Below are 13,458 nucleotides of genomic sequence, written 5' to 3'. Positions count from 1 at the left end.
TTAGGTGAAAAAGAAGTAGGTCTGAGTGGACTTGTAGTCTCTAAAGTTTTACATTGTTCTATTTTTGAATGCAGTTATTTTTTGCACATAATTCTACATTTGTAAGTTCAACTTTCATGATAAAGAAATTGCACTACAGTACTTGTATTAAGTGAATTGAAAAATACTATTTTTTGTTTTTTTACAGTGCAAATATTTGTAATAAAATAAATATAAAGTGAGCACTGTACACTTTGTATTCTGTGTTGTAACTGAAATCAATACATTTGAAAATGTAGAAAACATCCAAAAATATTTAAATAAATAGTATTCTATTATTGTTTAACAGCGCAATTAATCGCCATTAATTTTTTTTATTGCTTGACAGCCCTAATTTTTACCCAACTGTCAGGGATTGGTGTCCAAGCCTGGCAGAACCACGTAATGGCAATACTCTGGACTGTGTTGCCCAGTGGCAAGTCTGTAACTGGGGCTGGGGGGAACCTGGGTCCTCCTTGCTTCACTGGGTTCCAGCACAGGGCCCAGTAAATTGTAGTTCAAAATATTTGGCATAGGGGTTGGACGCTCCTATGTCTGCAGCCTGGGCCACTTCTTATCCTGGCTTCGGTTCCTCTGTTGGTGCCACTGGTTCGTTTCAGAGTCCCCTCTGCAGTCCTCTGTGGTTGCGCCCTGGAAAGTCTTCCTCTCTCAGTCACAGCTTGTCATTGTCCGCCTCCATGGTTGAAGGGCCTGCAGCAGCTCAGCAGTGGGGCCTGGTCCTGGCTACGTGGGGCTTCAGCAGCTTCTCGGCAGGAGCCTGCACTACACAACTGCTTTCCGTTGTGGTCTGACTAGACTGATCTGAGCTGCTCCCTTTTGAGCTCAGCCTTCACTGGAGGTATGCCCAGCAGAGGCGGCTGGCCGCGGCTTTCTGGGTCCAGAGATGCTCCTTAACCCTAACCTCCCCACTGCAGGGCTTGTACACCCCATCACACCGACAAACACAAAATTAATATGCCCATTTAAAGTCTGGCATGCCAAAGCACTGAATAATATGTTGTAAGGGGTCCTGTACTTGCCAGGAGATGATCTGATAGGAAAGACTTATCTCTAAATTGTATGGTTCTGTGAATAAGCAATACTTTTCTAATAAACACAATACCTTTGTTTTATATTTTTTCTTGCATTAATCATTTTCAAATAATCAGCACTGGGGAGCTGTGAAAGAAGGCTTGAAGAACAGCCAGATACAAGACTTTCTGTATTCTGTGGATAAATTTGTGGGTACCTTGTCATCAGCAAGACAGAATTTAGAAGATAAAATTCAGCTGCAGAAGGTGGATATTGAGAGTTACCTCAACAACTTGCATAACCCTTCTGACTACATAACAGCAGGTCAGTAATTCCTAAAGGAGAAATATTACATGATCCAAAACAAAACATGGAAATGAGAGTATTTATAGGAAGAGAGATGTTCCATGTTCTCTATGCTGTTAGCAACGATTTCCCTTAAAAGATTTATTCGTCCTCTTCCTTAGAGCTATATTTCTTCTTCTGCTTGGTCTTAGAAGTGGAGTATAATTCCAAGTTTATGATCTTGAAAATTACTGAGATGTGATAAAATCAGCACTGTGTCCATCCTGTTCTGCAGGGTGAGGGAAGCTCAATAAGGAGAGGATGGCATAGAAAGGAGGATCAGCTGCTACATATGGAATGCTCTTTACTTTCGTTGATCCTCAGGTACACTAGGTACACTATGGCTCTGAGATCCATGGATTGGAAGGGGGCATAGCTGGATCAGAGGGCTTGCCTTGGGGTATGGCCCCTCTCTACAACAGTGGCCTCTCCCCCCTGCCCCCCTTCCTTGTCACCACATGACATTTCAGTGTAAAATAATGCTGAGCCGATCAGTATTATCATATCCCTTGCTACATACTAAAACCCCCTTGATGGGAACGTTTTGGGGCAGCTGCCAGTAAACAAAACAAAACAAAAAAATCCTATAGCAGCAGGGCTGCTAAAGGATCCTGAGTCACTGAGCAAGTGCCCTGCTCTCCAGTGGATGGCACAAGGTCTGAAAGATTTCCCTCTGGATCTCCGGTAAGCTGCACGTTTGAAGGGCCAGGAGCCCTGGTCATAATGCAGAGGGCAAACACTACACTGTCTCCGCAGATGGAACAATCTGAAAGCCCTTTTGATTTGAAACATGCAGAGTTTTCTGGTCCCTATGTGGATTGTCTTCCACCTTTGGGATAATGTGGCCCTCTGACTTCACTGGAGGATGAATGGAAGGAGATGGCGGGGAAAGAGAGAACCCTTGTTTAGCCACAAGTAGAGTTATTAACTAAATATGGTTAATGTACCAGTACATTAATTTAAATTGTTAGTTAGATAGGCTTGGCATTTTTGTTGGATATGAAAATCCCACATGAAAAATGCAGCAGTATTCCAGTGCCTTTTAATTATACATCTGATTTTGAAGTTATGCATGTGCTAATGGGGCTAAAGCCTGAGGTCCTTGCTCAGTTTTATTTCATTTGACTTTGTTGGGAATTTGGGGAATTTGCCTGGGTATGGACTGAGCAAACCCCGCACAAGGACTTTAGGATTTATTCCTAACAAATTAGGATTGCAGGGAACATACACTGTAGGAGCTCCCTGCATGGCAGTGTATAGAGGGTAAATAGGTGGGTGGCAAGGGAGGGAAAGACAGTGGCAAGATAGAGGATCTGCTGCATGGATTCTCTAGTCATCTGCCCCAGGAGTGGGATGAATGGTGGGCTACTTTGGACTAAAGAAGCCTTCCGAAGTCGGCTCTGCATCCAATCTGGAGCCAGGCAGTGAGAATTTTTCTACAGAATGTTTAAATCTGTGTATGTTTCTTGGCACTTATTAGTAGAATGCAATTTTTGTCTTGTGGTTTTAAAGGCAGTAACATGGAGGTCATTGAGAAACTTGAGGGAGTGCTAATAATTTGGATCAAACAGATTGGACAAATATTGGTGGAAAGTGAACAAATGAGAAAAGAAGCTGATGACATTGGCCCAGCTGCTGAACTGGAACACTGGAAATCGAGGATGGCATCATTTAACAGGTTAAAGCATTGCATTATTTCTCCTGCAGGCTAAAGGGCATTTTGTTTATAAACATGAACTGTCACTTGAATTTTTTTTTTAAATTTATTCTTTTTTCAAAGCCTTTTAGATGAGATCAAGAGTCCAAGAGTAAATAAAGTTCTAAGTATTCTTCAGGCAGCAAAATCAAGACTATTAAAGCAGTGGAAAGAACTGGTAATGACTGTGCTTTTAATAGAAGTAATTTTAAGTCAATTAAAAACATGCTGCTGCACTTATGCTACATTTGGAAATGAACCCACATTGCTAATAATAGTTTGGGGATGATGGTTTTTATGTATTGGGCTTTATTCTCTCTTTGATATAAAAATGTAATACCAATTCTCTGGATTTGGAGTCAAGCACACATATTGGGGGGGGGGGGGGGGAAGGGCAACTCTATCTCATACGTTGCCAGTTACACAGATATCTACACAGGACTGTGGGATTGCCAGGAAGGGGATAGAGAAAGTATTGGCTACAGGCTCAAACTAGTTTTACCTAGGGCACTTACTACATCAGACATATGGACACCTGATCCAAACTTAACAATGCAAAGTGCAGACAGTCCAGAAAAACAGACGCACAAGCCATGTGCAAGTGACCTGAGATTCAAAAGCCACTGAATGCACCAGTAGAGGAGATGATGGTCAGAAACAGCAGGTCTACCATCAAGATCTTCTACTCCTTAAAGTGTGGATCTACTTTGAGAATAGTCTGTGGAAAAATGGTACCTTCTTACTCAACCAATCTTGCTGTGTGTACTCAGAGTAATTTCTGCTGACTTTTGTGGTAAAAATAGTTTTTGGTCTGTTATCCCTGCAGAGCCAACATATGTAAGAGATAGTGAGCTGGATTCCATTTCTTCCTGTGCAGAATCAACAGAATTATTTATCAAGTTCAAATCAGTCAGACCTGTATAAGCTGTTGTAGACAAAACGGATACACAGGTGTCACTGAGGGATTGCTTTATTAAGGTGATAGTGTATAAGAAGGGAAGAACCCAGTATATTTTAGAGCCTGAGCTGGTTTTGCAGGGCTGGCAGTTAGAAAAATAAGCTGTCTCTATGTACATTGAGCACATTCAATATTGCCAGCCCTGAACATTCAAACATTATGAGTCAGGCCCCCAAAACCATGATATTGGCTAAAAAATCATGAGATTTTACAAAGTGATAACATTGTGCTCTGTTTATTTGCCTCTTAGTTTTTGAGCTTTTAGGGATTATGTTTTCAAGATTTTTTTTTTTTTAAACCATGAGGACTAGAAATTTACTTTAATATATGTCAGCTGAAATTTTGTTGAAATCTCATGACTGCAGGAGCTGTCTTGTGATAAATTCATGATAGTTGCCAACACTGCTTTGAAAAATATACAGCTGAAAGGCAATGAACATCGGATCCCAGAATGCCATTTTTACATATACTTTTCAGAGTAGAATTGCAGTTTAATCAGGAAAAACTCTGTCAACTTCAGTGAGGAGTTTTTCCTAAATTGGGATGTATAGTCCTGTCCAAAAGCTGCTGATCATCAGGTAGCAGTTATGAAATCTAGAGTGGGGCAGATCTTTCCAATTCTTACTCCAACAAATTGTCTCATAGATTTCATTGGGAGTACTTTTATTAGTAAAGGTTTGCAGGATTGGCCCCTGTATTCATTCTTCTTTTAGTAACATGCATTGGAAAGGTAGTGAGCCCACAGAGATTTGTGTGATAACCCTAAATCATGGGTGGGCAAACTTTTTGGCCCGAGGGCCACATCTGGGTGGGGAAATTGTATGTAGGGCTGGGGCAAGGGGTTGGTGTGCAGGAGGGAGTGTGGGGTGTAGTGTGCACGAAGGGGCTCAGGGCAAGGGATTGGGATGCAGGAGGGGGCACTGGGCAGGGGGCTGGGGTGTGGCAGAGGGCTCAGGGCAGGGGGTTGGGGTGTAGGAGTGGTGCGGCAGGGGGATCAAGGCAGGGGGTTAGGGGGCTAAGGACAGGGGGTTGGGGTGTGGGTTCCAGGAGGGGTTAGGGGTGCAGGCTCCGGCCCAGCACCACTTACCTCGAGCAGCTCCGGGGTGGCAGCTCCCTGCCTGCCCTGGCCCCGTGCTGCTCCCGGAAGTGCCAGCTTGTCCGGCAGTGGCTCCTGGGGGTGGGGTGGGGCAGGTGGCTCTGCCGTGCACTGCCCTGGCCTGTGGGTACCAACCCCAAGCTCCCATTGACCGCGGTTCCCTGTTCCCGGCCAATGGGAGCAGCAGGGGGAGGTGCCTGCAGGTGAGGGCAGCGCATGGAGCCCTCTGCCCCCCCTGGGGACGCAGGGACATAGTGCCGGCCGCTTCTGGGAGCGGCACGGGGCCAGGGCAGGCAGGGAGCCTGCCTTAGCCCAGCTGCACCACGGGGCTGGCAATTCCGCGGCCGGATTGAAAGCCAGATCCGACCCACGGGCCGTAGTTTGCCCTCCCCTGACTTAAATGCTATTAATTTTAGTTGCCTTTTCCCTTTCAGGATGGTAATGTAACAAATGCTGCCAATGAAGCTAAAGACAATGTAAAATATTTATATACACTGGATAAGTTCTTTGGTCCACTTGGTAAAGCCTCACCTGTAAGTATTTTTTTTTTTTTTAATAAAGCATTTAGACAGTCTGAAACTTAGAAGAGAAAAAAGAGCTATTATTCCCAGTGGGAGAATGACTCTCCATTTCCATTTTCAAGTGTAGTGCCTGTACAATTGTTGAGTTGAATATATAGATTTCAAAGAACTCCCAGAAATGGAAAAATACTGCTTCTCATGTAGCAGACGTCTGCCATTGCAGGTGCTAATGCAGGGGCAGGAACAAATCAGGGTGATACACCTCTACCCCAATATAACACTACCCGATATAACACGAATTTGGATATAACGCGGTAAAGCAGCGCTCCGGGGGGGTGGGGCTGCGCGCTCCAGCGGATCAAAGCAAGTTCGATAGAACGCGGTTTCACCTATAACACGGTAAGATTTTTTGGCTCCCGAGGACAGCGTTATATTGGGGTAGAGGTGTATTCTCCCAAGCCCCACCCACTGCTGGTGCTGAAAGGAACTGCCACTGATAGTAAATTGTGCAGACCTGTCTAATATGATTGTCCCTTTAGTTCCTTGCGTGCATCTCTTTAAGGTTTGCAGTAGCTTTTCATATTTACTAGTTTTTAGGAAATCTGAATTGCTCATTTTTTCCTTTCCCTTTTGTGTCTTAGGCAGCAATAGTGGAGCACATACCCAGCTTAATGAACAGTATTCGTATGATTTACAGTACATCACCATACTATAATACATCAGAACAGATGACTTCTCTTCTTCTCAAAATCACTAACCAGATGATTAATACATGCAAGATATATCTAAGTGAAGGTGTTTTGAAAATCTGGGACCTGGACAGGTAACATGACTTCTTACTAGTTTTACCTTCTTCTTCAGTTAAGACTAATAGAAAATTCATAGGTTAAATATGAACATTATTACAAAGTAATATTGTGTAAGCCCTGATTCAGCCAAGTAACTAAGTTTTTAATTTTGAGCACGTGAATGCTTCCATTAACTTCAGCTGGAAGACTCAGAGTGCATAATGTTAAGCACATGTGTAAGTCTCTGCTGGATCAGGGTTTATACTATATAGATTGCCATTAAAATGCAAATAGAACAATTTAAAAAGCTATTATTTTGTCATCATGACTTTCTTGATGCAAAGCACACGCAGACAGAGGAAACTAGGAGTAGGAACAAAGAGGTTCTTCGGAGAGAAAACCCTAGGGACAGGCAAGCTGAGAAAGCTTAAGCTCAGGTTTATGCTTTGTGTGTACTTAAGTTAACAATAAAGGCAAACACTACGAAGGGGGTAAGTTTGCACCGTATTCAGTGTGGGTGTGTACTCTGTTAGGAGCAGAGTGGGAACTTGCTTGTACTGCTATTGCTCTGCACATATTGCTACAGGAGTTCAGTGTGGCGAATGTTAACTTTGCCAGATTTAATGGTGCCAATGTAGCTTCTGACCTAGGAAAGCTGGATCCACAGTAGGCTTGCAAGTTAAGTTAAAGCACACTTGGATTTTTTTTGGAGACTTTAGTTCTGTTCTCCCTTGCTCTGTTATTTCCTTTTTATTATTTATAATGGCTATTATTTGTTGTCTTTTGTCTTATACTCTTAGATTATAAACTGTTTGGGTCAGGGACCATTTTTCTGTGTTTGTACAGCACCTCGCACAGTGGGCTCCTGTTCCATGACTCTTAGGCGCTGCTGCAATACAAATAATAAATAATAAAAGGGAAACAGACAGACTAATGGGGGAATACAAGGAAACAATGAGACAATGTTGATCAGCATGATAGGCTGTGGTGTCAGCACCAGCTATCTAATCGTTGTCAAATTTTGTGTAGCATCATGGCAAAGGAGAGTTTAAGGAGGAATTTGAAGGAGGACAATGAGATGGCTTTATAGATGTTTATGGGAAGCTCCTCCCATGAGTGAGGGGCAGCATAGGAGAAAGCACAAAGAAGGAATAGGAGTTAGAAATTAATATTAGTAATGGGAATGAATGTTTAGTTCATTGCAAGCTGTGCAGGGTATCCAGTGTGGATAAAAGGCCAAAGGGCCATCTTCCAGAATTGAGAGAGACTTGCACCTTGTGCTTATGGGTGAAGGAGAGGCCTGATGTCTTCGCAGCCCAAGCGATCTCTTTGGTACCCTCTGTCACCCTTTGGGGGAGAGGATTCAGAAGAGTGAGCTGAATCCTACAGGTAGGCAGAGGAGAGCCTACCCAGAGTTACGTGTTAAATGGTGGGAGCCCTATAACTCACTGCACTGGACTTACTTAAATCCCTGGTATGTGAGAGATGGGGCAGACCGCACAGATAGAATCCTTCCCCAGGGCTAAAAAAGTTGTGGCCTCCTGCTTAAATCCATCCCTGTGTCTGTCCTCATTCACCTACATGTACTGATCAATGGGGTGAGAGATTGCATTTGTCATGGCCAGAGAAGAGGATGTGGCAATAGTGAAAACAAGATGGCGAAAGCCTGGACGAGAGTTTTCTCTTTGTGGATGGATAGAGAAGACTGCATTTTAGAGATCTTGTGCAGGAATAAACAGCAAGATTTAGACACAGCCTTAATGTGAGGATCTAGAGAGAGGATCAAGTCAAAGATGACACCTAGATTACAGGTATGAGTGACAAAAAGGTAATTCATGCTGAAAATTTCTAGTTGCTCTTTGTGTGTAGAAAAACATAATTACGTTTAACCAGCACACTACAGAATATTGATATATACATTATAAATAAGGAGAAGATTTTGCCATGGTTATTTTTAGTAAAAGTCACGGACAGGCCACGGGCAATAAACAAAAATTCACGGGAGCCTGTGACCTGTCTGTGACTTTTACTAAAATAAAAGGGGAGTGGGGGTTACGACAGCTGGAGCACTGACACGGGGGGGTGGGAGGGGGAAGACTGAGGGGACTGACAGCCAGAGCCTCACCATCATGAAAGGGGACACAGCTCTGGCTCTGGCCACAGCCAAAGCAGCGAGGGGGGGAGGGGAGGGAAGGGGAGGGGCAGAGTGCACAGCCCCCGCAGCCACAGGGGCATATAGCCCTGGCTCCAACCCCAGCTGCAGCAGTGACCAGCCCTGGCTCCAACCCTGGCCGAAGGGGTGTGTGTGTGTGGGGGTCCACACAGCTCTGGCCCTGGCCGCAGTCACGGGTAGGGGGCTCTCCCGCCCTGGCTGCAGTCACGGGTGGACAGAGATGAAAGTACGGCGTACTGGCAAGAGCTGGTGCGCTGTACCGGGGCGGATTGGCTTCCCCTGGCGGCAATTTAAAGGGCTTGGGGCTCCCAGCAGCAGCTAGAGCCCTGGGCTGCCCGAGCCCTGGGGTAGCGGCGGCGGGGCTCCGGCGGCTATTTAAAGGATCCGGGGCTGCGGCAGCCGCTACTGCCCCAGCCCTTAAAATAGCCGCCGGAGACCCGCCGCTGCCTCCCCAGGGCCCCGGCAGCAGGGCTCTGGGGATGATTTAAAAGGTCCAGCGTTCTGGTAGCCGCTACCGCCCCAGGCCCTTTAAATCATCCCTGGAGCCCTGGGGTAGCGGTAGTGGGGCTCCAGGGACAATTTAAAGGGTCCGGGGTGGTAGTGGCAGCCGGAGCCCCGGGCCCTTTAAATCACCGCCTGAGCCCCCGGTTGCCGCTGCTACCCCAGGGCTCCGGCAGCACGGCTCGAGTGGCAATTTAAAGGGCTCGGGGCTCCCACTGCCACTACCCTCCGGGGCCCTTTAAATCGTCACCCGAGCCCCGCTGCTGGAGCCCTGGGGTAGCGGCGGCGGGGCTCTGGCGGTGATTTAAAGGGCCTGGAGCTCCCAGCTGCTGCTACCAGAGCCCCAGGCCTGGGCCCTTTAAATCCTGATTTAAAGTGCCTGGGGATTTAAAGGCCCCGCCTCTTCCGATAGAGGCCATGCCTCTTCTGGTTAAGGCCCCTCCCCCTCCTAAGGACTCCGGAGTACCGGTAAGGCCTTTAAGTTACTTTCATCCCTGCGGGTGGGGGGCTCTCCAGCCCTGACCGCAGTCACGGAGGGTGGGGGGCACAGCCCCGGCCCAAGCCATGGGCGGGGGAATGTGCAACCTCCACCCCGGCCGAAGCTACGGGGTGGGGAGGAACACACAATCCCTGCCCCAGCCAAAGCCGTGCGGCAGGAGAGGGGGGAGAGAGTACTGTTCCAGCCCCGGCCACAGCCGCTGGGGGAGAGGAGGGCAGCGCACAGCCCCGGCTCCAGCTGCTCACAGTTTAAGCCACAGAAGTTACGGAGGTTGGGTGAATTCACGGAATCCTTGACTTCCCTGACCTCCATGACTAAATTGTATCCTTAATGATAAAGAATGATCATAAATAAAATTAAAATACAATTTTTAACATACTTGAACAAAGTTAATTTCTAATGCATTATTTTTGTTTTATTCACTTTGTTTGCAGACGTCTCTGAGTCAATAGGGTGAATTCATGAGGTTTTACGTTTGTTAATTTCTGATTCCTTTGCTCTGACAAACGTTCTGGAAACAGAGTGACAAAGTCCTAACAGAATGATGATCTTTACAACTAATTGGCTTATATATGTAATAACAGTCCATTATTTAAACTAAAAGGGACAAATACAGCCTCCCCATGCCCACTATTTAATCTATAGTAGCTATGTCAAGATTGGTCAAACTACTGCACATGAATTGAACCCAGCCTGTGGCCTTGAGAATTGTGGCTTTCTAGATGTTCACATTTAAAGGAAACGAGACTTTTCTGATGTTTGATCCACCTAAGAAGGGGAGAATCCAAACTTCCTGGAAACAAGGACAAGGAAAAAAATGGCTAAAGTACAGGAACTGAACAGGCTACATGGTATAGGCAGTTCCTATCTGGCCTGTGCTGGGTAGTGTAATAGGGTCAGGATTTGGTCCAATAACAGTAAAACAAAATAAAACAAAAAATAAAAATGAAATAAAACAATAAAATAAAACAAAATTCTAGCTTGTTAAACAGTTTAAAAATGAACATTTTAATTTAATCCTCTTCATATTTTGAATGATGTATTTATATACATCTGTGTCCACATTTCATCAAGTTACTCTTTATAATGTTAATACAATATTTTCTAAGTACTGGACTTGATCAAATGTCTATGTAGCTGAAATGTTCTACTATTGTAATCATTTGTGCAGCTCTCTATGGTTCTTAAGTTTGTCTTCTGTTCACTTATTTTTTAGGCAAGAATTATTAAAGAGGGTACAAGAATGCATTTATCTCAATGAACAATATCAAACATATTTTCAGAGAGTAAGGGAGAAGCTAAAGGAAAATCCAAGTGATCGGCAGTTCGATTTCAGGTAAATCATTCATTCTGTCCTTGTCCATTTATATAATTTATAACTGCACAACCAACATATGTTCAGATGAACTGGAGAGTTTAACATTCAGTGAAAATATAAACTGTAGCATGTTCCAGACCTGATCCTGCAGATTTTACTCAGAATTTTTTTTTCAGTGACAAGTTTTGCCAGTTTGTCGCAGATTTGTTACCCATATAGGCCCAAAGGGATTTCAGTTGAACTAATGCATGTATTTAGAGTTAAGCATGTTCATAAGTGGGCTTTTGGATCAGGTCTTTAATCATATTGCCAATGAGAGTTTTTCCTGAATCAGCACTGTAGAACAAGGCCTTCAGCCTACATCTTAGCATTACAAGGCCAAATTGTGATATTCTGAAAACTGTGACATAAGTGGAGATACTTTTATATAAAACAATTACAATTAGGACCAAAATTGGCACACGTAAGAATTAAGCATTAAGTACTTCATACTCATCGTAAAAGTGTTTTACTTGATTCTGCACTAATAAGAGTACATTTTAGAAAAAGCGAAACATTGTGCAAGTACAGGAAGAATATATCTGAGTCTTAGAAATTCTTGCAGTATGTTTTATTCTATATGTTTATGATAGTCCCTCTTTTGCCTTTTTTATCATCAGTGAAAACTATATATTTGGAAAATTTGATGCATTCTGTAAGCGCTTGGAAAAGATTTCCGATATAAGCAATATCATGGAAGGCCTTTTAGAGCTACAGAATATAAAAATAGAAGGTATTGAAAAGATCAATGCTCGTTACCAGATGATTGCTACAAACACCAAATCAAAAACCTATGATGTTCTGGATCACAGGAAACAAGAGGTACATATTTCAGAAATAATAATCAGAAATGTTAAACACTTGTGAAAATCTAAATCAGTCACTTTAAACTATGCATTTCCTTGAAAATATGATGGATTTTAGAACAATATACAAAAGAACCATTGTGAAGTTTATAACAATATATGCTTTAATTTGTTTATAATTCTAACATGTTCCTATCTTAAGAGAATTTTAAGTTGTTAGGTTTCAGAGTAGCAGCCGTGTTAGTCTGTATCCGCAAAAAGAACAGGAGTACTTGTGGCACCTTAGAGACTAACAAATTTATTTCAGCATAAGCTTTCGTGGGCTACAGCTCACTTCTTCTTCTTAAGTTGTTAGACATTCACCACTGGTAGTTGTACACAGATAAGTGAACTAGTTGTGAATGTGACAGCTTAATGGCCCATTGGTGCAAATACTTTTTCTTGAATCTTGAGCATATTTTATGCTAATTAGAAAACAAAACTTTTTTTTGAGATCCATGAACCTTGAATCCCATCTGGAAAACCCTAACTCATGCATGCAGTGATGCTGAAGTCAGTGGGACTACTTGCATCAGTAAGGATTAATTAGAGGAGGAAGAATTGAAGAATCAGGCCCCAGAGTTCAAACTGGATTGTTTTAATAGCAGTTCTTAGACTCTGTTCCATCAAAGCAGTTATGCCTGTGCTCCAAGAACATGAGTAGTCCGATGGAAGCTAGTGTGACTACTCCCATATTTAAGGCCCCAGTTTCTTGAATCAGGGCCCATGTGCTTTGCTAGATCCGGACTATAATTACAACACGTGAAAAATATTTTGACTTATTGTACTACTGTTCTTCCTAACTCATGAAATTCTGAAAATTACTCTTTGTTTCAGGCCTGGAGCACTTCTGGACTGTGCTCTGATGTCTGTAATATTTGCTGTGTGGTTGTCCATTGAAAATCATATTTGGATGCCTGCTGGGGTTTTGGGCTGTTTCAAGATCTCTAACTTCTATTATGGGTTTTTTTTGGCATTTCTACATATGAAATGATTGGGTGAGAGTATAGTATGGACTGCCCCTGTAGGGTGGTGAGTGCCTCTTGTGAGATGATGAAGGCACTCAGAATCTCACAGGATTCTTCACACTGGACTTTCAATATAAATCATGGAAACTAGTCCTGCTGACTGTTTCGTGTTTGTCTAATCTAGCATGTAAACTCCTGGGGGTTACGAGCTCTGTCACTGGACTGTTCTGTACAGTGCTGAATACACTTAATGGGCAGAATATGCAAATACTGTATTGACTCCAAGAGGGTGGCTTTACATGAAAATTAATGGCATCATATAACCCATTTTTTTGTTTTTGTTTTGTTATCCTCTCCCCCTTTTCAGTTTGAGGAAGATTACCTTGAATTTAAGAATCAAATTGAAGGTCTGCACCAGTCAATGCAAGAATTAGTGGATTCTTGGTTTGAGAAATCTTTAACTGTGAGTAATTCTGCAAGTAAAAAACCTGACCTTCAGAAGTGCTGGGCACCCACAAATCCTACTGAAATCTCTGCATGCTGCAGGTGTTCAGCATCTTTGGAAATCAGGCCACAATGCTTGTTCGGTGTGAGATGATATCAGAGGATTTGAGCAGTATTGGCAAACTCTTCAAGCTCAAGTGCACTCAGTCAGAAATGT

At 43.5% G+C, this 13,458-nt stretch overlaps 1 protein-coding gene across 1 annotated transcript in view; it reads left to right on the top strand.

Annotated features, from left to right (window-relative positions):
• LOC135873590 (dynein axonemal heavy chain 5-like) overlaps positions 1-13,458 on the top strand; it is a 283,929-nt gene that overhangs the window by 28,204 nt on the left and 242,267 nt on the right. Inside the window, exons 8-15 of the mRNA XM_065398212.1 lie at positions 1,188-1,374; positions 2,908-3,073; positions 3,176-3,269; positions 5,580-5,678; positions 6,308-6,489; positions 10,844-10,963; positions 11,605-11,806; positions 13,165-13,260. Of these exons, the coding sequence (XP_065254284.1) occupies positions 1,188-1,374; positions 2,908-3,073; positions 3,176-3,269; positions 5,580-5,678; positions 6,308-6,489; positions 10,844-10,963; positions 11,605-11,806; positions 13,165-13,260 (1,146 nt within the window). The remainder of the gene's footprint in view (positions 1-1,187; positions 1,375-2,907; positions 3,074-3,175; positions 3,270-5,579; positions 5,679-6,307; positions 6,490-10,843; positions 10,964-11,604; positions 11,807-13,164; positions 13,261-13,458) is intronic.

The sequence above is a fragment of the Emys orbicularis genome, chromosome 2 (genome assembly GCF_028017835.1).
Source record: "Emys orbicularis isolate rEmyOrb1 chromosome 2, rEmyOrb1.hap1, whole genome shotgun sequence".
NCBI lineage: Eukaryota > Metazoa > Chordata > Testudines > Emydidae > Emys > Emys orbicularis.
This window is presented reverse-complemented; position numbering and strand designations above follow the sequence as displayed.